Below are 27671 nucleotides of genomic sequence, written 5' to 3' on the forward strand. Positions count from 1 at the left end.
AGCATTTTACGTTTCCAAAAATCCTTCAGATATATTACCTCCTTTGGATCTGCTAGTCATTTTGTGTATTTGGCCAGGCAAATGTCATCTGTTTTTATGAATGAACTTCAGAGTTTTTCAGTGTTATGCCCAGCATATCTCTCTTAATGGCTGGTTCAGGACAAGACCCTTATTCTCAGTCCAGTGTTTTTTCAACTGCTAATGTTGCTGGCAGGCCAAACAACAGAAAAACAATTAGACAAATTCAAATGTACTACTAGTAGCTTATAATATCATATGGAACTTGCAAGCAGTATAAGATTTGAAGTTTTTATGATAAAATTTCAAAAGTGATTTGGCATATGCCTTTAATGATAATATTCATTTGCTTTTTTTCCTCATACATTCTTTTTTTACCCACAAGCCTTGGAGGAGAATTATATATAAACATTTATTTAAAACAAATAATGCCAAAAGCTGACTTTATTTTTTTTTATCTTCATAGGACGATTCATAATGCTATAAATTACAAAGTCATTGAACATCAGATATACATTTAGTCACCATTTTTTTTCTTTTATATATAAGAAAATTGGAAGCTACATTTAGTATTTCAGTTATAAAGACAATTTTGAAGGCAGTAGAAATAGAAGTATTGAATGTTGATTCTTATACACATTGACGTATCAGAAAATTATGTATGTCACTAAACCTAACCAATAGCTAATTTCTGGTATTTTATTACCTTTAGAGATATTGTATTCTTATTAGTTATTATCTATGAGTTTCTCCCCATTTATTATGGCTTTATTATATATACTCTTTGTTAAGAATATTGGTAGCTTAATAAAAAATTTAAATATAGTGAATTTTCACAGACTAAATGTTGAAGAGCGCTATACTTTTTATTTGATCTTGCTTATTCAATGAAAAAAAAATCTGTAATCCCAGAGGTTCATGCATGTCACTATATGAGGTCATTTTTTATCTCCTCACCCCCATCTCTTCCTCTCTGTCTCATACAATTACATATATAAGCAATAAAAATAAATAGTAAGTTGGTAAATCAGAAGCCTACTGTCTTTATGACTTAATATCTAACATATAGTACTAATATTATTTTCTGTTCCTTTTGAATATAATTTGTTTGGTTCAAAAGTAGCAGCATGTCTACAGATGAAAAAATAAGTGCATACAGTTCATAATATTAACAGTATATTTACTAATGAGGTTTGTATGTTTCCCCCCCAATATTGGCTGTGAGGAGTGGAATCATGTTAGAAAACTTATTAAAGATGAATGCTCTTTATTCTTTTGAGTTCATAAACCACCTTAACAGGGGAAAGACCCTGTGCCACTGTGTTTTCAGTTCCTCGGATACTTCTTTCTGAAAATAAAAGAAATGAGGAAAATACTTTCTGGTCCCCACTCTGGAACTATATACTCAATCTAAAACATGGATTTTTTTTTTTTTTAAGACTGGGCTTCTTCCATGCCACAACCGTTGCAAAAATTGTCAAGTAACATTATATGAATTTAAAAAAGAAATCTATACAGTCACATTAGTATTTTCCATTATTTGGAAGCAATGTGGCTTACTGGGGGAAAAGTACAGGAAAATACCTTATGAAGACACATTTCTGTCTATTCATTTCCAGTCTGAAATATACTAACTATGTGGTCTTGATCTTGTGATCCTTACATCATGGTTGCTTTATTTGTAAAATAAGAATAATTCCACAGTGTTATTATGAAGCCACAATGGAAAATTAGTTTAAGGTAGAATCAGTATGTCTTATGAAACAGGAAGTGCTCCCTTCCTTCCTTCCTTACCCCCCCTCTTTCCTCCCTTCTTCCCTCCCTCCCTTTATCCCTTCCTTCCTCCCTCCTTCCCTCCATTGTTTCCTCCCTTCTTTCCTCCCTTCCTCCCTCCCTCCTTTCTTTCCTTCCTTTCCTGCTTCCTTCCTTCCTTCCTTCCTTCCTCTCTCTCTCCCTCCTTCCTTCCTTCTTTCCTCCCTTCCTCCCTCCTTCCTGAATTATGATAAAAGCTGAAGATTACATTCAGAACTCTGCAGCAGCCCTAACTTTCTAAATAACTTTAAGTATTTTTTTCCTTTACAAAAGCAGGAGGTCATTGCTTCTTATTAATCTTGCTAGAATTATTTAAATAACTTTAGATACATCAAGTAAAGCAATTTGAAATCCCAATTAAAGGTGTTCACTGAATTAGAAGAAGAATGATGTGATTATGCCTTGGATATACTCAGTCTGATTACAGTGAATTTTCCTAATCATAGTAGTCTTTTTTTAAAACTAACAAAGAAAAATTAGTATATTTCTGAAATATAACAGAGAAACTGGAATCTTACAAGCATTTTTAGTGGCATTCTTACAACACAATACCTAAGTAAAGGGCCAGATATTAAACCTATTAATAGAAAAACAATCTGAAAAAGAAAGGATACCATAATATTTGAGCTTCCAAAGTAAAAATACCTGCATAAGAAGTGATTATATATTACGTGTCCAGTATTTTTATTTTTCACATATGCTATACCTATTTAATTTGAATAAATAAGAACGTACTATAAGATGTCAGGTTCATGTTTTTTTTAATTTATTTTTTATGTTACTATACATATGAAATTTTAATCTAAAATGTCCCAATCTATTGTTTCTATATACATTAATCACCATGACAGGGCTTTGCAAAAATCCAGGTCTTTTTTTTTTTTTTTTAACAATCTAAATAAACAGGCATATAACTCTCATAGTATTCATTTCAGTGTCTTCTTAGAAAGCAGATCACAGTAAGAAGCATTTGATGTGTTTTATAAATTCACCCTTTAGCCAGTCTATTTGTAAAGGATGGACGTATAATTGAGAGGAAAGGCATACTTTAGTGAAAAGATTACAAGACTTGAATTCAGAAAACTCAAGTTTGATTCCTGCCATTACCACTTATTAGCTCTGACCCTGAGCCATTCCCTTAACCTTCATGGAGCACAATTTCAGTGACTGGATAAAGAGAATTATAATAACTTATATCAAATGATCTGAGTAAAAATCAACAAATAAGAGATAGTGCCTGGCACATAGGAGATATACAGTTAAGTACTTGGTAATTCGACCTAAAGTTGACTCAAAGATCTACATCATAATCACAATAATGTTCCTAAACCTTTGTATAGTTTGGCGGATATTTGCCTTATGTGGATTTATTAGTTTGCTAGGGCTGCTACAGCAAAATACCACAGACTGGGCGGCTTAAACTATGAAAAATTATTTTCTCACAGTTTGGAGTCTAGAAGTCCAAGATCAAAGGCTAATAGGTTTGGTTTCTCCTAAGGCCTTTCTCCTAGGCTCAGTGTGTCCTCATATGGCATTTTTATTCTGTGCCCAAGCATTTCGGGTATCTCTTTTTTGCTCCTGAGTACCTGAGTCATATTGCATTAGGGCCCACCCATTCGACCTCATTTAACCTTAATTACTTCTTTAAAGATCCTATTTCCAAATATAGTCACATTCCGAAGTATACTAGAGGTTAGGACTTCAACATATGCATTTTGAGGGAACACAATTCAGTCCATAACAGTGAGACTTAAATATTCCATAAAACTAAGGTCTTATTTTTGTTACATATTCACTCTTCTTATCTACACGAAGATTCAGAAAGCTTTTCTAGCTATAGAGGCCATGTGAACATTCCTCGTGCTGGACCAATGTTTTGAAGGAGCTAAATGATGGAAAAAATACAAGCTTTTCCCTTTGGTTCTTGATATCCAGGTGGTAGTTCAGGATGCTATATATTCTGACCAGCAAAAGTAAAAAGATCAGGATTACATTTTACTGGCTCAAAAGGGTGAGTAGGCAATTTACGAGCATCTGTGAATGGATGAAATCCTACCTGTGGAATTCAACTACTATTCCCTTGCTAGACACTGTGAATAAGTAGACTCTGCCCAAATGACAATAACAGCATCCTCCTTCCGGGCGAGAAAATATGTTTTGGTTAAAAGTAACAGTAGAAGTTAATAAGAAGAGAAGTTGGATAGCAGGAATCAGAAAAGCGGTCCGGGCACGGTGGCTCACACCTGTAATCCCAGCACTTTGGGAGGCCTAGGCAGGTGGATCACGAGGTCAGGAGATCAAGGCCATCTTGGCCAACATGGTAAAACCATGTCTCTACTAAAAATAAAAAACTAGCTGGGAGTGGTGGTGCGCACCTGTAGTCCCAGCTACTCAGGAGGCTGAGGCAGGAGAATTGCTTGAACCCAGGAGGTGGAGGCTGCAGTGAGCCAAGATTGTGCCACTGCACTCCAGCCTGGGCAACAGAGCGAGACTCCATCTCAAAAGCAAAAAAAAAAAAAAGAAAAGTGAAAACAGTCCTTTGTCTCTTACCTTCTCTGGCATTAATTTTCCTTGAATAATAAAATGTTACAGCTGTGTCCTGCCCATATATTTCTAGTACTGTTTATTTCAGAGCTGATTATTTGGCAATTGATAGGACGTATAGGTTTATATACTATACATCAAAAGAATGTGTTAGTACAGTGCCCTGCAAGAAATATGGAATCAGCCACCTTGCAGTTGGCCAAAAATATTTTATTTATAAAAATATGTCAGCAAGATAAAATTACACATTCAAACTTCATTGGGCTAGTCTCCACCACTCTCTTCATCTCTACTCTTAGATAACAAAACAAAAGTCAAAATAAAATAAACCTATTTTTAATTATGTATTTTTACAGAAGGATAAAGAGAGAACATAACACATTTAATTAAATGTATTGTGTCTCAAATTTCAAGAACAAGCTGGCTTAATACTTACCTTCACATTCTAACTATATATATATATAGGCTATACATACTGTAAAATAGTTTTGAAAAGTAAAATTAGCAATTTCTAGTATAACATATATATATAGTTCTAACTATAGTTCTAACTATATATATATAGTTCTAACTACAGTTAGATAACTTTCTAACTGTAGTTCTAACTATATATATATATATAGTTAGATCAGATGCCACAACAAAATGTGTTGTATAAGTTTTCTTGCCAGTAGGTGTTAATGGTCAAGCAAAATAGCATTCATGTAATACACTTGTACCATATACATTATGTTTTTCATTCATTCATTACTGGATACATATCATAATTTATTCATCAACTCAACAACAATAGAAATGTTATTTTCTGCTAGGCACTCTATGAGGCATTGGGTAGAAAAGATGAAGCTATAAGGTTCCTGCTTCAAGCCAGCCACAATCTAGTGCCACTGAAGTTACCTACCAAATCCTTTTTAATTTCTGGGAAGAAAGACAAAATACAATTTCACTTGGTGCACTGTGGGCATACAAATATTTCCAATGATGCATTCTTTGTTATCGTTGGTGATGGAGCTATAATGTAGCTTGATGGGAGTGGACTGACCTTGGGTATAGAAACTGAAAAGTATCACAGCATGACTAAGGACTATTTCTCAGTTGCTAGTCTAGCATCCTGTATCAGGCACCTACCTTGTTCATGTTGGGATGTTAGTACCCATGAAAACTTGGACAAGGATTACATTGAGTTAAGCACTTCGTGATTCTTTGAGCTAAATAATAGAGGGTGGGAGACATATGTAAAGGAGGTTCATTTAATGATCCCTATATTCATTGAAAAATGTAATGTGAAATATTTATATATTTTTGAGGGAGAATCATTAACTATGGAAGGATTAGTAATATCAGTAATGGACATTTTGAATAAACATGTTAATAAATTTATGTAATATTTAACTTCTCTCCTGGGAATAAAATACTTTTGGAAGAACTTTTAGGGTAGAAATATTCCCAATATAAACAGAATGTTAAAAGCTGTGTTAACAGTGTTCATTTAACCCTGCATGATTATGCAATTGTCATATACATGCAGCAGCATATTTTAGGCTATAAATACAGTGAAATAGTTTTGAAAATAAAATTAGCATTTTCTAGTATAAAATTAGAGCTGAAAAGGAAGAAAGGAATAGTTTATTTACTCAGAAGAATTTTAATGGGTAGATTCTAAATATTTCAGTTTTCTTTATATTGTGGCTAAAAGAAGTTTAATGCAAAATTAAAATGTTCATACTATATATTCTCATAAACCACATCATAACACTATTTTAAGGCTTTTTTAACAATAGAAATTTTGATGTTTTGGGGGGAGAATATATTCCTCACCAATAGTTTAAAAGCAAATTTCATATATGGCCCTATATTTTAAAATGCAATGAATGTGTCTTTATAAACATTCAACAAAATCATTGAGTTAGACTACATGGTTTTTCATTTAGAGCAGAAAGGATCTTTGGGAGCAATATAATTCAATCTTTGCATTCTGTGGATGATGAAACCAAGGCATAGAAAAATTATATAAGTTGTCACATAGCTACTTAGTGTCAAGGTTGGTACCAAACTTCTGAATTGTTTCCCATACTAATGATTTTTTACCTCTCTTGGTTATGATTGATATATTTTCAAGTAACAGAAGCCTTGTCAAAGAAAGGGAGGAAAATCTTACCCAGTTCAAGTAAAAGGAGTACAGTGGGACCTGGATCTGCGCACAGTATTCCCTCTTTTGCCCACCCTTATCTACATTTTCTGACTGTCTGCTCCTTTTTTGTCAACAGTTTCCATTAAAAGGCTCATAGTTTCTATACCCTGAGCAAGGTGGTTACATGGTTGAGCATGCCAAGGGCCCCCCAGCCTATCACATATAGATATTTGAGAGAGATAAATCCGGGATAGTTGAAGTTCAATGTCAGGAAATCTTGGCCTAAGACTTGACTCCATTTTTCAGGAATTAGACCCCCATGTAGTCATCGTTCTATATCTTAAACTATCTCAAACCCTAAGAGGTACTGAGCAGGACTAAATACTTTTGCCAAGGGACAATCTGCCACCAGCTGAAGCAGATAGCCCAGAGACAGCAGGCTTCACCCCTTTTATGTAGGCTTGTCTTTGAATGCATTTTAAAAAATATAATCCTTCCAGAGTAGCATATTTTTTCTAAACATTTTAGACAACCCCAACCTCAGCATGTTCAAAATGTCGTTAACAATACAGAGGAACACTTCTCATTTGGTTTGGTATTATAGGCAGTGTCTTTTTTTGCCAACTTCACTGGAAATCCAAAAATAGATAATTTCTGAAATTAAGTGTCTTTATTTCTAAATTAAGAGCACTATGATGGCCAGTGACAGATGGCACCAGGAATCAAATTTGACAGCATTGAATAGGTGTTCACCTCAGGTCAAACCATTGCAGGCATACAGTGGAAGAGGGAGTTAAATCACATATTGGGCTCTATCCCTTCAGGGCTGTGGGAGAGTAATCAACTCTAGCCAAAAATAGTATATGATTACACCCTATTGCTTAATTATAGGCCATTAGCTATAGAAAAATTCATGTTCTATATTGATTATAAAAGGGGTCACAACATGTTAACAGATATACTCAGAAGAGACACAACTGGCAATTCTAGCATGTTACTTTTGACCTAGCCCTAAAACACTAGGTTTCATGAACATTAAACAGTCAAATAGTTATTGTACTTACCTTTACAGAAGGAGTTCTTGAGGATATTTTGACTATCCCACCAAAGCAGGGTTAGCACATTAAAAAAAAAAAAAATGTGGATTCCCATATCCCTTTCCTCTGCTTGTGGAAGACATCACTCACAGAACCACTTTTGCAATGACCCTGAACCTGACCTCACGATCCCTCCCTAGAAAGCTATTCTTTCCCAGTTCATTGGAGTTAGCACTCAAGATAGAAATATTTGGCCATCCCGCTGGTAAACTGAACTTCCTTAGATGTTCACAGACCTTGTCCTACTTCTCTCCATATCCCAATTCCAATGTTTTACTTTCAAAAAAGTGACACCCAATATGTTGTTGTAAATGGATAAGTGGCCCAGAAATCTTAAAAATAGTTTTTCACAAGCAAGTAATTCTCAAAAAAATATGTAAATAGCCCAAATCATGCAGAAATAGGTTTAATTTGACTTGTAATTAAAATACATGTTTTTGACAAATTATTTTTGGGTACGTTGGTAAATATTGCTTAAAAAGAAATAATGTTAATTGTTGGTGAGAGTGAAGGGAAGCAAAAACATATATAGCTAGTAAGACTATAACTTAGCTCCTCTAAAGGGAAAATAGCTTATCAAAAATCATAAAAAAAGAATGATTTGACCTGGAAATTCCACCTGTGGAAATATATTTCATGAAAATAGATATTGTTACAGAGATTTTGCTACAAGCATGTTTATTGCATATAATATTGAAAAATTATAGAGTTTAAAATTATTTTAATTAACAAATTAAAAATTAACAACTGTTATATGACTAACAGTTAGGGATTGGTTAAATAACATTTATGCCTCTCTATATAGTAGTATTTATATTATATATATGTACATTTAACAGTATATGGCAATTTAAATTATATAAATTGTATTTATCAACATAGACAAATGTTCATTTTGTACTGATAAGCAAATGAAAAGAGATTGCAGAGTAGCATTTATGATGTAGTTTTACTTTAAGTGTACATACGTATGTTCATAAACCCTAGTAAAAGGGTCTAGACACCCCATCAAGTTAGTATTAACTATTTCTTAAATGATGGAACTTTTTTTTTTCCTTTGCCTACACCTTTTTCTCTGTAATGATCATGAATTACTTTAGTAATAAAAGGTAATTTTTTAATATTTAGAAACTTGCTGTCCAGTGAAGTTTTTTATTTTTTTCCCTCAAAAAACTTTTGTTAGTTTTTATTTATTTAAAAAGTAATACAGAATACTGAAAGAAGATATAAAAATGAACAATACTCCCACCTACAGAACGCCACTCTTAACATTTTGCAGTATGTACATTCATTTATTTACAAACAGATTTTTTTTGTTGTCTATTGAGGCATGTTTTGCATACAGTAAAATTAACCATTTTAAGGTGATGTGTGTATGATGTATGATGAATGTCACAACCACTACAATCAAGATACAGAATATTTCCATCTCCCTCAAAATCCCCTCCTCACCTTTGTAATTAAACTACTCTCCCCAACTGCTCTCTAGCAATCACTGATCTGATTTCTGTTCCTAGGGTTTCAACTTTTCAAGAATGTCATGTACACGGAATTATACAGGAAGCAGCTTTTTTAGTCTGGCTTCTTTCATTTAGCATGATGCTTTTGAGATTCATCCATGTTTCCCTTTTAATTGCAGAGTTATAGTCTATTATATTTTTTATATATTCTTCTATAGTAAGCAAACATTCAAAATCATTCAATTTATTATTCTTTTTAAGAATAGCTATTTCTGCATGTAAACATTAGACTCTCCCTCCCCCACATGGGTCGGGGTGAGGATTTGAAGCATGAGTCTTAAATGTGGCTCTCTCATTCACACATTCTTTGCTCTTTTTCCTTTTCTCATTCCCCATTTCTCCTTAAATTCTTCCCTCCTTTCTACTAAATCACTGAAGGGAAAATAATGACAAAAGTCTGATATGCATGGTTGTTATAGAAGAGAAATTAGTCATTTATGTTTTACTTAGGTTCTCAATGTTAGTTTATTTAATCATAAAAACAATACATGCTGTTCATTACACCAAAAATTGGAAGAGCATTTTTAAAGGACTAGAAAAAAATGCCATTATTGTGGCATACTAAATTCTGTATCTGTTTCTGTTTTTGGCACATTGTTTTAAAATCATGCTAAATATGCAATTATGTTTTATTTTTCCTAATAGGAGGGCCTCCCAAATATTTTCTCAGGGTTTTCCTTTCTTTAAGAATTGCTGGGCAGGGCGCTATGGCTCACGCCTATAATCCCAGCCCTTTGGGAGGCCAAGGCGACAGTAGCATTTGGGGTCAGGAATTTGAGACCAGCTTGGCCAACAAGGTGAAAGCACGTATCTACTGAAAATACAAAAATTAGCCGTGCATGGTGGTGCGCACCTGTAATCCCAGCTACTTGGGAGACTGAGGCAGGAGAATGGCTTGAACCTGGGAGGTGGAGGTTGTGGTGAGTCGAGATTGCACCACTGCAATCCAGCCTGGGCGACAGAGCGAGACTGTGTTTCAAAAAATAAAAATAAAAATAGCTGTTGTGCCTAGCCTGCATCTGTCTCATTCATTCTCTCATTTAGCAATACTCTTGAAAGCCTGCGAAGTGCGAGGTGTACAATGATAGAGAAGATAAGCACAATCCCTGTCCTCAGCGAGTGGTGCTGCCTTGCTTACTCCACTGCAAAAGTCAATACACAACATAAGCAGTAATTGGGGAGTGAAGTATGGGTGTTAACTAAAGTCACACAACGAGCAGTGACTGCCTATATTGAATATGACCTTTAGTCATCTTCTCCTTTATTATCTTTATGTTCTCTAATTACTTTTCCTCTCTCTTGAAAAACTAATAGAATTAGCAAATCATGATTATTGTTTTTCATATCAGGTAAGTCATACTAAGATGACTAAAATGAATAAGCTCTTTACAAAAAACAATCAATTTAAAGAGTTAAAATAAAAAGAAACTTAGTATATTGTCAGGTTCTTCTGTTCCATCATACTTATCTCTTGTGTGCTTACCAAGGAACAGAGAGGAATCTTTACGTTAAATATGTCTCAAATGACAGGGTCTATTTTCAAAACATTTAACGACGGGGGCAGAACAAGGGCTGATCTTTCAGAAGGAGACCCCCCCATAAGGTTACGTATAAATTCCTCAGTTGCTGTATCTGAGAGGTCTGGCTGGTACCTCCAGGCAGAGACCAAGATGACTAGTATACTGGGGGCTGTCAGGAGGTTCAGGACAGTGGCTATTTTCTAAACAGTGTGACAGTATTTCAACATTTTAATGACTGGTGTGACAGGCTCAGCCCTGGAAAGAATATGTTACAATACTGCAGGTGATTTCTGCATTAGGGAAAGACATAATGGTCACAACAACTCTCCTTTTAAAATAAGAACCTTATGTATGGTAAATCCTCTATTAATCCAAAAAAAGTAGAAAGTTAAAATCCACTTAGTTAAAAATCAAAGAGTGAGGAATTCCATGAATAGACAATTGAAATAAAATATAGACATTATAGCAATGCTGGTAGAGATAGAGAAAAACAGGAGAAAAAAGAAAAGAGGAAAAAAAAAGCCAGTAGAAAAAGCTTCTGGGCTTGATAGAAATCTAAAATATCTGCTTATTTTAAAAGAAAAGGCCGGGTGTGGTGGCTCATGCCTGTAATCCCAGCAGTTTGGGAGGCCGAGGCAGGCGGATCACAAGGTCAGGCGATCGAGACCATCCTGGCTGACACGGTGAAACCCCGTCTCTACTAAAAATACAAAAAATTAGCCGGGCGTGGTGGCAGTCACCTGTGGTCCCAGCTACTTGGGAGGCTGAGGCAGGAGAATGGCATGAATCCGGGAGGTGGAGGTTGCAGTGAGCTGAGATCACGCTACTGCACTCCAGCCTGGGCGACAGAGTGAGACTCCATCTCAAAAAAAAAACAAAAAACAAAAAACAAAGTGGAAAAAGAGTCATCTTATCATAGCCACATTGGCAAAATGGCACTATATGAACTTTTAATGTGCGTGATAATATTTTTTAATCGCTTGCTTCCCTCTTTCAGCTTTCCTCATTGGAAAAGGCTGGATTTGGAGGTGTTCTTCTGTATATTGATCCTTGTGATTTGCCAAAGACTGTGAATCCTAGCCATGATACCTTCATGGTGTCACTGAATCCAGGAGGAGACCCTTCTACGCCTGGTTACCCAAGTGTCGGTAAGTTTGTTGGTCATCATTATTATACTTGTGAGTAAGCATTACAAGATTGCAATTTATAAGTAAATGCTATCTATCAGGAATAGTGACGTCAAATAATTCTTATTATCCCATCTTGTTGTTTTAAAAAGCAATTTATTTTTTATCTTCTCGAAATTATAGACTACCAATTTGTTGGTATAAATTGGATTTAGACTATAATGTATTTTTATCTCAACAAATTACAGTATGATGAACAGACAGAAATGTATTTTATGTGTTATTGTTGATTGACTGATAAGACAAATTAACACCAGGTGTGACAGGTACTCCAGGTAAGCCAATAGCATGTACAAATACCCAGGAGCATGAAATGTCTGCTGCTTTGGGGCAGCTGTAATAAGTTTAAGTCCAGGGTTTAGAGGTACACATGATCAAGTTAGGTGAGTAAAGTAGTAAGAAAAGATGCTAAAGAAGAATGGATTTAATGAGATTTTCTGGCTGTCTTAAGAGAAGGGACCTCATTGTTTTGGCCAATCACTGTAAGTATAGAGATGGCTACTTTGCAGCAAATATCTTTCTTTTTCCAGATAGCTGTGTTCATGATAGTAGGGATCATGTGCGAGAGAGAAAACAACTGTGATTTTGGCAGATGCTCACCGCATCATTGAATTTCTGTCCAATGTGTCATTGACGGATATTCTGTTCATTCAACTTGGCTGAGGAAAAAGCTCTTTGAATCTTCTTCCAGGGTGATACTGACCCATTAACCGTGACAGTTCAGTCAGTAATTAAACTAACCCAAAAAATTATGTAATTATTTATGTGTTCTGCCAGTATTTTTTGTTTTTTTCCCCAAAAAATCACAAAAGAATTTACTAGTTATCTTACTCAAATCCAGTTACCGATTCTATGTTAACTTTACCAATTAATTAGCAACTTTCTCCAAGAAGGAAGCAAATTGCATCACATATGAATTATAACTTAGGAATTTTGTTGCATCTACTGATTATTGCTTTTTCTTCTATATGGTACAAAAGTATTCCTTTAATAATCCATGTAAATTTTCTCTGGGATCTCACAGATCTGTGCTTTGTACAGTCCCATGTCTTATCGTTACAATTTTAATTTAGAATTAGTAGGCATCTATCTACAATTTCTAGACATCACCTAAAACACCAGTCAGCTCTCTCATTTGCAAATACACTCACTGTCCTGCATTGTAATTGCTTAGCTTCAGGAAGCTGCGTTTGGCAGTTAACTCACTGTGGCAAGTCAATGGGCTGCAGTGCTACCAAAAACAGACTTTGTACGACTGCTCTAACCTAAGTTGGTAAGTTGGTAAGTTGGTTGGCACCATTACTCAACATTTTCTTGCCCCAGGTCATTTCATAAATACAGAATTCAGTCATAGCTAGCAAGCATTGGCCAGAGTTGTAAGGAGTTTCAACATGCCTTTTTTCTACTTTTTATTCTAAAATAATCTAAACTTCCTAAAATAGTTGCAAGTTTAGCATATATAGAATCTCTGAAATGGCTTTATTCTGTCATCACCTTGACGAATAGCGCCTGGCTTCTTTTTATCCATGCTAATGTTCTTATCAAATAGCGGCACCCTTTCTTTCTTCTCCTAAAAATACTTTTTCATTTTTTACGTGACAAGGTTGCAATTTTCCAAATTTTTCTGTTCTACTTCTCTTTTAATTAAAAATTCCATTTTAAAACATTTTTCACTTCTTTCATTTGACTGTAAACAGTCAAAAGAAGCCATGTAGCACCTTGAACACTTTGCTGCTTAGATATATTCTTCTGCCAGTTAACTTTCTTTATTGTTTTTAAATTCTACCTTCCATAAAGCCCTAGGACATGGACACAATTCAGTCAAATTCATTGCCACTTTGTAACAACGATGTCCTTTACTTCAGTTTCCAGTACATTGTTCCTCATTTCTGCCTGAGACCTTATCAGAATGGCCTTTACTGTGCGTATTTCTGTTAACATTCTGATCATGACAATTTAAGTAATCTCTAAGAAGATACAGACTTCCCTACAGCTCTTGTCTTTTTTTAAAGACCTCACCAGAGTTGCTGTTCATAATCCTAGATTTGCTCATAACAATTTAGGCTTTTTCTAGCCTGTTTCTTTAAGTTCTTCCAGCCTTTACCCACTGTCCACTTCCAAAGCTGCTTCCACATTTCTAGGAATTTGTTATAGCAAGAACCACACTTCTGGTTTCAATTTTCTTAGTCCATTTTGTGTTGCTATAATGGAGTACTTGAAACTGAGTAATTTATAAAGAGCAGAGATTTGTTTCTTACAGTTCAGGAGGCTGGTCAGTCGAAGGTCAAGGGGCTCACATCTGGCAAGGGCTTTAATCATTTCCTCCAGTGGTGGAAGGCAGAATGGTAACAGAGCATCCATGAGAGCAAGAAAGGGCCGAACTCACTTTTATAACATGCCCCTGAAATAACGCGTCTGCTCTCAGGATAACAGCATTAATCCATGTGTGAGAATACTTCATGATCCAATCGCCTCTTAAAGGTCGCACCTTTCAACATGGTTACTTTGGGGATCAAGTTTCCAACACATGAGCTGTGGGGTACACATCCAAATCATAGGAAATGATTATTAGAGGGACTAATCTAAAACTACCTTTTTTCAATTTAAGAACTTTGTTTTATTCACCAATTTAAGGGTGATAAGCTGTAAAGAAGTAATTTAGAACAACCCAAAATACAAGGAGGTAGTCTTTAACTTTGTTTGGTCTTTAATATAAACAGAGTAAACAGAGTCAAATAATGAACATTCCATACGCCTCACCCAGTTTTATCAACTGTCTACATTTCTTTTTTTTTTTTCTGAGGCGGGGTCTCGCTCTGTCGCCCAAGCTCCACCTCCCGGGTTCACGCCATCCTCCTGCCTCAGCCTCAGGAGTAGCTGGGACTGCAGGCACCCGCCACCGCGCCCGGCTAATTTTTTGTATTTTTAGTAGAGACGGGGTTTCACCATGTTAGCCATGATAGTCTGGATCTCTTGACCTCGTGATCCGCCCGCCTCGGACTCCCACAGTGCTAGGATTACAGGCGTGAGCCACCATGCCCTGCCTCAACTGTCTGCATTTCTACTATTTTTTGTTTTTCATCTGTACGTTCCCACACCACCAGTATTTTTCAAGGTAAAATTTACATAAATTAAAATCCAGCACACATACATATAGGAGAAATTCAGTGATGGGTAACTCAGGGTTGTTAGAACTTAGCTCTTACATAATATCTTAAGAAAGAACAATAAACGTGTAGAGAAGTAACAAGACAAAAGAAAAGAGATTTAGCCTTTCAGGGGTAGCAAACTATGGGAAGATAAATATATGGGGGGAAGTTAATGAAAGATAAAAGTTTTGTTTGAGTAAGGTTTGTTATGTAGTTCCCTTTCCTCTGCCCCTCTGGGTTAATAAGAGTCTCCATTAAAAGTCTAACCCTGACTTTTTGTAAATTGTGGGGGAGGCAGAGAGTGTTTTGTAGGGCACGGGGAACATCTTCTGTTTCTCAGTTATCTTCAGCTCAAAGTAATCTTTATGCTAAATTGGCATATTTGGGGGTGGCATATTCTGACCCCCATGACTGGTTTCACCAACTTGCTATAAGTATTTCAACTACACTAAACTATGATCCGAACAAATCTGATTTCCCAGGACCATATATTTCTGGAATTCTAAGAGACTTTAGTGTTTATATAGCAAAAAATCAATTCTCAATCTTGAAGCACAAGAACCCTGCATTTTAGCCAAAGACTCAGGTAAATGGGGCATACAAACTGATATTTACATATCTAGTCATAGTTGTAATACCAGTGATAGGTTGTAGTTGGAGTTGTATTTGGCCTAAAATCATAAATCAGCTACATAGAGTAAGACCCAAAACAAACAGAAAATCAGAAAGATATGAGGTAAGCATAAAAATAAGAAAGTAAAAATTATGTATCTTTGAGTAGTATTCCATTTGATCTATGTTGAAACATGGAAAAGAAAACCCTTTCCAAATTTCTAAGCAGTAAGATTGTCTGAAATCTGAAGAACTGAAAATAGTATTAGGAATAACAAATCCTTTTCTTCCATGTACTTTCTTTAATAATTTATCTTCTGAATTCTGTGTTGACTACAATGTTGATTTTAATTTTAGTAACACCTCCAGGTAACTGGTAATCTATTTACTACCAGTTAATTGTTTGTCTTGACTTAGACTTGAATTTCCTTATGTACCATTTTCAGAAATCCGTCCTGATTTAAAGTTTTGTATCTATGTCCCTCTCTCTGTCTTTCTGCTACAATCCTTTTTTTCCTTTTTATTTGTTTTAAATTCTGGAGAGAAAAGTCTTTTCAGTGGCTCTATTCTAGGGAAATATATCAAATGAAACAGTTTATTTAATATTCCCAGTGTTACAATTCAGTGGATCTCTGTGTTGTTTATCTACTGTCTGTTCAACATCACTCCTGCCAAACAAAACTATTCAAAGAATAAAGAATATCACTGTAATTTGTGGCAAGTCATCACCAGGTATTCCTGGTCCAGTTACCTGGACAAATATCGAAAGACTGACTTGAGTTGGCACTAAATCAACTGAGACAATGTTGAACCATTCCCTGACTAGAATGGCAGAAAATATAAATATGTGCCTAGTTGTCAAAGCAAAGTGTTAGATATTCACAGTATCAAATGCCTTGTCACTTGGTTGGAGAAAATATAGTGTCTGAATTCTTACTATTTCATTGTAAGTGTCTGGTGGTTCTTATACGTGCTCTGCAGGCTTCAGATTTACATGTAATATTATTCAACTTGATTCTTAGAACCGCTCATTGTTAAGCCGCAAAATTTTTCTGAAAGTTTATTCATAACATCTTGAAAAGATTGATTGTTTAAATTCAAACTGCGCCTTTCAAAAGTCTAAATTTTGTTTTGAAAAATAATTTTGGTGACATAAGTTCTCTTGGCCCCACAGAGGGAAATTTGCAATTGATTGTTTGAATGTCTAGGATTATAGCCTACAGAGAACATTTTTGAGTGGTTATTGTTCATAAAAAATCAGTGTACCATATACTAAATTTATCATTTAGAATGTTTTGTACTTATTATTGTATTGGGAGCACTCTACTTTAAATTAAATGTGTACTCGATCAATAGAGACAATCCGTTTGTTTTGTTTAAGAACTAAAGTTTCCACAAAAATCTATGATGAATTCTGAGGATGATAAAATCCACTGCTAAAAAAAAAGATTTACTAATGTTTCTATCTTCATGAATATAGAAGCTATTGAAACAACGATATGATTAGTTTAAAAATTTTGTAGCACTTCTTATTTTTTACCTTGTATGGTTGCTTCAACAAGACAGCAGTAACTGGCTTCATTTTGCAGATGCCTTTGGTCCCAGCTACTTGGGAGGCTGAGGTGGGAGGATCACTTGAGCCTTGAAGGATGAACTGTAGTGACTCATGATCACAGTACTTCATGCAAGCCTTGGTTACGGAGCTAGACTCTGTCTTAAAAAAAAAAAAATTGAAATCATATCAAGTATCTCCTCAGACCACAATGGAATAAAACTAGAAATCAATAACAAGAGGAATTTTGGAAGCTATAAAAATACATGGAAATTAACAACATGCTCCTAAATGACCATCAGGTTAAAGAGGGAAAAAATATTGAAACAAATGAAAATTGGAACACAACTTATGAAAACCTATGAGATATAGCAAAAGCAGTGCTAAGAGGGAATTTCATAGCAAAAACACCTATATCAAAAAAATACAAAGATTTTAAGTAAGCAATCTAATGATCCATCTCAATGAACTAGAAAAGCAAGAATAAGCCAAACCCATACTTAGCAGAATGAAACAAATAATAAAATATCAGAGTAGAACTAGAGGAACTAGAGTTGAAAAAATACAAAACAGCAATCAACAGAAAGTTGGCTTTTTGAAAAGATAAAATAGATAAACCACTAATTAGATTAACAAATAAAAAGGAGTTAAGGCCCAAATAAACAAAATCAGAAATGAAAAAAGACGTTACAACTGAAACCACATAAATACAAAAGATCAGGGGGACTATTAGGAACAACTATACACTAACAATCTGGAAACCTGAGAGAAAATGGATAAATTTTGGTCACATACAATCTACAAAGACTGAATCAGGAAAAAATAGAAAACCTGGACATACCAAGAGCAAGTAATAAAATTGAGTCAGTAATAAAAAGTCTTCCAACAACAACAAAAAAAACCTAGGGTGGGATGGCTTCGCTGTTGAATTCTACTAACCTTTCAAAGAAGAATTAACACCAATTCTCCTCAAACTAGTCCAAAAAATTGAAGAGGAAGAAATTCTTCGTATCTCATTCTATCATGCCAGCATTACCTTGATATCAAAACCAGGCAAGAATGCAACAACAAGAAAAAACTACAGATCGATATCCCTGATGAACACAGACACAAAAAATCATCAACGAAATACTAGCAAACCAAATTCAACAGTACGTCAGAAAGATGATACAAGATATGCAAATCAATAAACATGATATACATGATAAACATTGATAGAACGAAAGACAAAAACATGATCACCTCAATAGATACAGAAAGCATTTGGTAAATTCAACACTCCATCATGATAAAAATTCTGAACAAAGTAGGATTAAAAGGAATATACCTCAATATAATAAAGGCTATATGTGACAAACCCATGCTTAATACCATACTAAATGGGGAAAAGCTAACAGCCTTTCTTGTGAGAACTGGAAAAAGACATGGATTTCCACTTTCACCATTCTTATTCAACATAGTACTGGAAGTCCTAGCCAGAGCAGTCAGGCAAAAGAAAGAAATAAAAAGACATCCAGATTGGAAAAAAAGAAGTCAAATTATCCCTCTACACAGTGACATGGTCTCATAGCTAATAAAACTCAACAATCTTAGATCTGATAAATTCAGTAAAGTTGTAGGATACAAAATCAACATACAAAATCATCAGCCTTCCTGTAAACCAACAACAAACGAGCTGTGATAGAAATCAAAAACGCAATCCCATTTACAATAGCTTCGAAAAATACCTGGGAATAAATTTAACCAAGGAAATTAAAGACCTCAACAAAGAAAACTCCAAAATACTGATGAAATAAACTGAAGAGGACACAAACAAATGGAAAGACATCTCGTGCTCATGGACTAGAATAATTAATATTCTTAAAATGACCAAACTGCCTAAATCAATCTACAGATTCAGCGCAATCCCCATCAATGTCATTGTTTCTACAGAATTAGAAAAAACAATTATAATATTTGAAGGGAACCATAAAAGAGCCCAAATAGCCAATCCAATCCTGAACAAAAAGAAGAAACCTGGAGACATTACAGTACCTGACTTCAAAGTATATTACAAGCATATAGTAAACAAAACAATATGGTGTTGGTATAAAAACAGACACACTGCAGTTCAACCTTCAAGGCACAAGTGATCCTCCCACCTCAGCCTCCAAGTAGCTGGGACCAAAGGGATGTGTCACCATGCCTGGCTAATATTTTTATTATTTGTAGAGACAAGTTCTCACTATGTTGCCCAGTCTAGTCTCAACCTCCTGGGCTCTAGCAATTTTCCTGTCTTGGCCTCCCAAAATGCTGAGATTGTAGGTGTGAGTCACCACACCTGGCTGTGATTTTGATTTTTTCCAAATTTGTTGAGACTTGTGTTGTGCCTTAACATATAGTCTTTCATGGAAAATTTTCTAAATGCTGATGAGAAGAATGTGTTTTCTGTAGCTGTCAGATGAAATGTTCTGTCAATGTCTGTTAGGTCAACTTGTTTCAAAGAGTAATTTAACTCCAATGTTTGTTCATTTTCTGTCTAAATTATCTGTTTGCTGAGAGTGAGGTGTTGAAGTCCCCAGTTATTGTACTGGAGTCTATTTCTCCCTTTAGATCTAATAATGCATGCTTTATATAGCTGGGCACTCTGGTATTGGGTGCATATATGTTTACAATTGTTACATTTTCTTGCCGAATTGACCCCTTTATCAATATGTAATAATATATCCCTTTACTTTCATTCTATATGTGTCTTTACAGGTCAATTCTTGGGCTTTCAGGCTTGCTTGGGTGCTAGCAGTAGCATTGGTGGGTTGGGCATGTAGCCCCCAGGCAGTGGGCGTGGTGTGGACAATGGCAGTAGCAGCGGCAGGATAAACCTCTCTTTGTACTGGTACTGGTGGTAGCTTCAATGGGCCAGTCCTTTGGCCTGCAGATGTTGTGTACAGGTAGATGTCAGCTGTGGTGGTGGTGGCAGGTTGGGTGAATCTGATCTCACGTCCCCAAGAGGAGTGCTCAGATACCACCAAAGGTGGATGGGGCAGCAGCAGCTGTGTTGCAGCCCTATTTCTGGTGAATGTGGGGCGTCTTTTAGTAATAGTAGCTGTAGGTAGATGGCTAGGGAGCATGTGCTTCAGCCCCAGGTGGTGGCTGTAAGCAAGATAGCTTATCCTCAAGGTGCTTGGATAATAAAATAAATATCTATCTTGGATAGATAGATAGTAGAGGTAGCAATCTGTATTTATAGATATTGATAGCTTCAATTCCAACCCAGCATGTATAAGATTTATTCTGCTCTTTCCTTCTTCCCTATTTGTAAATCCCCTCACCAACAGTGAGAGACATGGCTCTCATTAAGATCAAAGTATCTATTCATTTGTTTATCTTTCCCCTTCAATCTACCACCTCACTTCACCTACCCCCTATAAGAAATCTATCTTATTTATTTATGGTTTGTCTATTCTGTGTTTCTTTTTGTAGGAAATAAGCATATACACATATTCTTCTTATTTATCCTTTGATTTTACATAAAATGCAGCATAGTATAAATATGCATTTGTACTTTGTTGGAGTTTTTTTCCCCACTTGAAAGTTATTCTACAAATCACTCCACATCAGTTCTTAGAGACTGACAATGGTCAGATTGTCCAGAAGCAGGTACTGAGAGCAAGTTTGGTTTGCAAGGGTTTTATTAATGATCAATACCTGTGGAAAACAGGGAGCACAGCAGGATTGGATAAAGAGAGAAATAGAACTCCCTTTGTGTTCCACTTTGTGTTATTGCAACAGTCAAACCACACCTGAAGATACGACCTATCAGACTTGTTCACTGGTGGTCCGAATGGCCCAGTCCCTATGCCCCTTCTGCAATCAGTCATTGGAAGTGTGCCTCCCCCAGGATGTTGTGCCATTGTGTGAAGACTGGATGACTGAGGCAAACCCTGAAAATCTTAACAGCGGGAGGCTATCTGCTGACAGAACTCACAGTAGCTGAGACAACAGGCTCTCTCTTGACAGGATGGGGCATCACAGTGGAACATCTGGACAAAATCTCACCACGTCTACGGTGTCTACTGAGTTAGAAGGGCTAGAGCTGTGCTGTCCAATATGATAGCCACTAGCCATATATGGCTATTTAACTTTAAATTAATTTAAATGAAATAAAATTTAAAAGGCAGCCATACCAGTCATATTTGAAGTGTTTAATAGCCAATATGGCTTTACAGAGAATCTCTATCATCAAGCAAAATTCTGTTGGAATGAGTGCTGCAGAATAAATAAATGTCTAAAACAATGTGATGTTTGACAAGATTTGGTGGTTATAGGTCATCCATGAGATAGTATCTGCACCTAATCTTGATAATTGAGGATTATTTGCGTATTTACCACTTGAAAATTGTATTTACAAAGCAGATTCTAAGAACTAAATGTTAGGTATGCTTCATGAATTCTTTTATGGTTTAGTGTTGAACCAAAACATAGATGAGTGCTCCTAAAGTAAACATTTTCTATTTTTAGAATTCTCTGAAGACAGTTTTTGAATTTTAAGTATGTAAAAATAAATCTTGTAATGCCACTTTAAAGTGTTATTGCATTTACTTCAAACTGCTAGCATTGTAAATTTCAGTACCATACAATTTCATTTCAGAGATGTGTCTTGTATGAAAAATTGTGTTGCACTTTTATTTGCCTATCAACAGCCACTCAGTTCCTAAATTTTTCAATGAGAATTAAAAAAATTGAATCTCTGGAATATTATGTTTTTTGAGAGCAAATCATCTAAGTGTTAGAGTTGAGGAGTATAAATGTGGACTATTTTTTAAATAAATTAAAAGCGAGGCTTTGGTCGCTCTTTTAAATGTGAAAATAGCTCTGTCTGCTGGAAACGTGTCAGGTAATTAACTTTCTTTCCCTGACACTTGAGTAATGAGCAGTGACACCACCTATATATTTACAAAGATTGTGACTTATATACATTCATACCCCTCCATATGATTATTGAATACCCTCGCTGCTTCCTTTTGGGTACAGGGGCTCCTGAAAGCCTTTCTTAATCTTCTTTTGTTTTTCCCTTCCATTCTCTTTAATTCCTCAGGCCATTATTTGCTAGCATTTACAAAAGTATCTGCAGTTAATTTGTTAAGGAAATGGAGAATCCTTTACTATACACTACAGATTTCTTTACTATAAAACTATTAGACTTATTATTATTGTAATGTGTTTTCAAGTCTCTAAAAGTGGTATAGTCTGTAAAATCTCCCAAATGTATGTAACCACGGAGTCATTTTTGAGGAATATCTGGAATTACTACTATACAGTCAAACCTACTGTGGGATTGCTGACATGAAACATCTGCCCTTCCTGCTACGAATCCTTCTCCAGTTTTATGCCCCAACATAGAAATGTGTGGTTTGTACCTCAGCTTTTGCAGATTTTGTAGCTTAAGATGTGTAAAAAGTAATACAGAAAGTAGGAAAGGGCAGGGCTGATTAGGTCACATGGTGATAGCAAAGTTTACACCTGCAGGTGCACCTGCTTATGAGTCAGCAGGAAACAAGACAGCCAGCAACAAAAAATAATCTGGTTGATTGTTTAACAATTGAAGTTGTAATTAGATTTATAATTGAATTTGTGGTACAGTCTAGAGTCTGGAAAATCAGTGTATCTGAACCAATCTTTTCCTCAGCATGATCTGTTCCAGTTCATTGCTAACCATGTTCAAAAGTCTGTGTTTTTTAAACACAGATTTGAACAAAACCCTTAAAAAGCCTTCTCTAACCAGTCCCTTGGGTGATTTTTCCATTTCAGTGACAGAATAGAAAATGCAATTTTATCTTGGAAAAAAAATGATACAGTCACAGTTTTTATGATAATACAGATATGCACATTTTCAAGCAATAGGCTGAAAAGATAATGTGCTTTAGGCAATTATTTCTAGAATACATCTCATTGAAATTTTTCACCTGCTCCACAAACACACTTAAGTTGTTACTGTGGTATCTCTTTGAAAGTCTCTGTCATTTCAATATTCCAAGAAAACTTTAGGATCCATAGTAAATGTTAACCAAGTAAACACAGCTTAGTTTAATATTCAGTAATCTTATTCAGAGTAATATCTTGTGTTCCTAGGATAGCTTTGGGTACAATAGGGAAAACTAGACAAAACCAAGAAACTTGCATCATAGTAACTGTATAATACACAGACCAACCAAGACTCTTTTGAGAGTGAAAGGGGTTGCTATGAGTAATTATATAAGAATAGGCATTCGCTAGATGGTATGGTGGCCCTAATTAGAGTCAGACTAAGATTTCTCGATATATTTGACCGTGGAATCCATGTGATATTCAGTCAAGAGGTGTTCTTGGCTGAGTTATCTTTCCAAAATTAATATGTTGAGTAAACTCTAGCCCCTCAGAATATGATTGTATTTGGATATAGTCTTTTAAAAGCCAATTAAGTTGAAATGAGGGCATTGGGGCATTTCCCAATCAACCATGACTGGTGTTCTAATAAAAAGAGATTAGGACATAGACAGACTTGGGGGGCCATGTGAAGACACGAACAAAATATGGTCATCTACAAGGCCAGGAGAGAGTCCCGGAAAGAAACCACCCCTGCCAATACCTTCGTCTTGAACTTATAGCCTCCAGAACTTTGAAGACATAAATTTCTATTGTTTAAGCCTCTCACTCAGTATTGTTCTGTTATGGCAACCCTAGCAAACTAATACCAAAAAAAAACAAAAAACAAACAAACAAAAAAACCAGCTTCTTTGACTTTATCATATAAAGTACAGAAGAAAGATTTACAATTTTTCAGCATGCTCCTATTTTCACCATCTTCTAGAAGAAAAACAAAGAAATGCTGAGTGTAGCAACTATTAGATGTTTCACTACTCACTGTTCCTGATTAGGTGTAAGTAACCTGTTTTGGTTAATGCTTTGATATTCATTTGGACAAGTTAGTATAAGGCGTAAGAGCCGAGCAAACTACGATGAGAGTGGTGTATGGAAACCTTGCCTAATAATTCAATTCTGTTCTTCTGCTTCACAGAACAAACTGAACTTTCACAGCTTTTACACTAGTAAAGCAATTAATGAGTTTTTAGATACACAAAGCTATGTCAGGAGTGTGGTTCTGGTATCGAAGACTAAACTGTCATGCTTTAGGAAGTTGTGGGAATCTGAGAGTGAAGGTACAGGAGGAAGAGATTTACTTTAAAAAGAGAGAGCTGGGAGTGAAATCTCTGGTGTTTAGTTGACCCTAAGGGAGGATATGGCCTGAAAGAAAATCCCTGCGATGGGAAGAATCTGATCCATTTTAAGCATTGTGATGGTTCATATTCGATTTTAAATTGTTACCTCTTTTGTGAGTGATCCCAAACCTTTTTTAAAAGCCTGCTGAAGACAATGGGTCTATATTAAGATGCTGCAGGGTGATATAAAAAAGGCCAAGATTTGCATGAGAATAAGGAGATAGGAGTTGGGGACAACTTTGCCAATGGTTCTGCAGTAGGTCCCAGTCCCTGTGAGGAAATTATTAAACATTTATCAGGACCCCAGTTTTATAGCAACAGAGGCACCAGGAAAGTTGTCAATTTAGGAGCAGCAGATAATTAAAAAAATACAAAAACAAAAAAAAAACCCACAAAACAAACAAACAAACAAAACACCAGGAACTGAGTTCCAGAACTGATGTGAAGAGTTTAGGAACTCTGGCAAAACCACCCACTAAAGTGTGAGCAGGAGTGCAAGACTTCCTTGAGTTTCCCTGAAAAAAATTAGGATTGGTGCTGTCTTTTGGCTGTGGCTGAGCCTCTTGGGGACTTCTCAAGTCAAGTGAGGTGAAGAAGGAGGTGAGTTCAAGAAAGTGAGTGACTCATCACTCAAGCTGCAGGACAAGCAGTGCTGCACAGAAAGGAGAGAAGGCAGCAAAGTGACAGCATTGGTGTTGCACAGAGTTGAAGAGCGGTAATTAGAAACAGGGCAGGAGGACTTTGAAAGTGTCACTGAAACAAAGCCTCCAGTGCAGCCTCTGGCAATACAGCAGAACCCTAAAGGAGTGGGGAACAACTGCGGCAGGCACACTGTGCTGGCACGCAGTTCAAAGCCATTCTCAGCAGACTTGAGGAGGATAAAGTTAAATCTTGGATTTAATATTGCAAATAGTGACAGTCGCATCAAACATTGACTAGAATCACTAATCAAAAGATAGAGAGCCTGTGTGAAATGAGTAGGTTGGACAGGAGGATCCTGCTTTAGGTATCTTATAGCTTGGAATTGTTAGGTTCCATTGGCTGAATGCCATGTGAAAAGTTCCAAAGGTCCTACGTTGTTTGTTTTTCCTCTCTTTTTAACTCCACTGCTGTGTGCCAATAATGATTCACAATTTTAGATTTCTATCACTGGAAGGGATCTTAGAGGTTATAAATACGATCTGTTCTGTATAAAAGTAAAGAAATACAAGTCTCATCTCTTTAATTCCACAATGAAATACCTGAGTTCATGAATGATGTCTTATATTTGTCTTTAATTCTTTGTGCATCTAGCTTGATAATGAGGACATACTAGTCCTGAACAAAAGAATGAATATGAGAATGGGCACAAAATATAAGTGGTGTTCATTACATAAGGTGCTGAACAGCTTTGAGAAATGTGCCCTCTTCCCAGAAAACTACATATAACATACTTTTAAAATTGCCTATAATTTCAGAGGACTTATGGATACCCTAGACAAAATATCTTTTGATATACCCCTTTCAGACCTTATCCATTACCTGTCTGGATAGATACTATGTTCAGAGATAAAAGAAGTAAAATATAATTCTGGGGATGAATTTCTCTTGTGGAAAAAGGCTCAGAACTAATAAGGAAATGTGTTAAAATCTGCACACTGAGATGATATTTCAGGGAAGAGTTGTACCATTTTCTAAAAGAAATATAACCTCAACACATCATTATTTAAAAGTCTATAATTTAGTTAAATTGACAATTATTTTTAGGATTTTGAGAGTTTCATGGGTGTGGCATATGATATTTACAATTACTACTAAGTCTCTAATCAGTTTCTTTTCTCTTCTCTGAGCCAAGAACCAAACAGGATAGGAACCATTTTGGTAAATTTAGCTCAAAAATTTGTATTTTCGCTTAGCAGGTCGTGTAAGGCATAGAAGAAATGTCACAAATTTTCTTTTGTTAAATATAAGAAATACTACAAATTTATAAATGTTCGATAACTATGATATAATTAGGATGGCTGTAAAATCACATCTGAATATAATGGGATAGATATTGATGAAATATGGCTGTCTTTTCCTAGATCATACTTTTCAGTGCCTAGGATGGCCAGATGATTCATATCAGGATGGAAAACAAGGATAGAGATAAGTGAGATGTACGATATCTCTAAATTTGCACTCTATTTACCACTCACAGATGGGATAGGAGCCCTCAGTTGCTGGGATAATGCCCACTGGTACCTCCTGACACTTCTCTACTAGAGGAATGTCTATGGGACCTAGATCAGTTGGACAGCTCCTTGTCCCCTTCTCAGTTCTACAAAGAGAAGGCAGTTCTCAGCAGGGAGTGTTGGGAGTAGCTTTGTGGCAGCATGGCTTCTTCAACTGGCCCTAGAGTTATGAAAGCAAGCCCCTGCCACACTGTTAAGATGCTCATCATCAATTATTTGGTAAAGGTACAGATGCAATTAACATGCTCATGGCTTCTTTCTTTCCTCGTGATGTGTATGTGCTCTCTAAGAGTGACTTCCTTTATTTGATCAATAAGCATTTCTCAAATGACCGTAAGAGAAGCACAAGGAGACAAAACAAAGAGTCACTCTATTGGAGAAGCCAAAGATCCAGAAGGACAGAGATACATAGTGTAACAGTGAGTTCAGAATAGAAGAGTAAGATGTTACAGGAATGAGATTCGGCTAAGGTGGACATCTTCCTCAGCCTAGAAAATCAATTTCCGAGAAAGTGTGGCTTCAACTAAGGTTTTTTTTTTTTTTTTTTTTTTTTGAATGAGATATGATTCACATACCATAAAATTCACCATTTTAAATACTGTTTTATGTAGCGTATTCACAGAGTTCTGCAAAAATCATCACTAATTCAACCTATTTTCATCACTCCCAAAAGAAACTCTGTACACATTAGCAGTTGTTCCCCATTATCTCCTCCCTCCAGCCCCTTGCAACCACTAATCACCTCTTTCTATAAATTCCCATATGCTGGATGTTTTCTATAAATGGAATCATAAAATGTGTGGTTTTTCATGACTAACATCTTTTATGTAGCATAATACTTTTAAGATTCATTCATGTTGTAGCATGTATCAGTACTTTATTTCTTTGCATGGCTGAATACTATCCCATTGTATTGATATACCACATATTGTTTATCCATTTATCAGCTGATAGACATTTGGTCTCTTTTCACTTTTTGACTGTTACAAATAATTCTATTACAGATATTCACATATAAGTTTTTGTGTGAACATATTATGCTTCTGATTCTCTTGGGCATGTACCTAAGAGTAGAATTGCT

General features: G+C 35.8%; 1 protein-coding gene across 15 annotated transcripts in view; it reads left to right on the forward strand.

Annotated features, from left to right (window-relative positions):
• The window catches only part of NAALADL2 (N-acetylated alpha-linked acidic dipeptidase like 2), a 1372789-nt gene that overhangs the window by 883570 nt on the left and 461548 nt on the right, over window positions 1-27671 (forward strand). For all 15 annotated transcript variants that reach the window (XM_054481096.2, XM_054481101.2, XM_063662440.1 and 12 more), the window contains one exon: window positions 11640-11790. In XM_054481096.2, the coding sequence (XP_054337071.1) occupies window positions 11640-11790 (151 nt within the window). The remainder of the gene's footprint in view (window positions 1-11639; window positions 11791-27671) is intronic.

The sequence above is a fragment of the Pongo pygmaeus genome, chromosome 2 (genome assembly GCF_028885625.2).
Source record: "Pongo pygmaeus isolate AG05252 chromosome 2, NHGRI_mPonPyg2-v2.0_pri, whole genome shotgun sequence".
NCBI classification, from domain to species: Eukaryota; Metazoa; Chordata; class Mammalia; order Primates; family Hominidae; genus Pongo; species Pongo pygmaeus.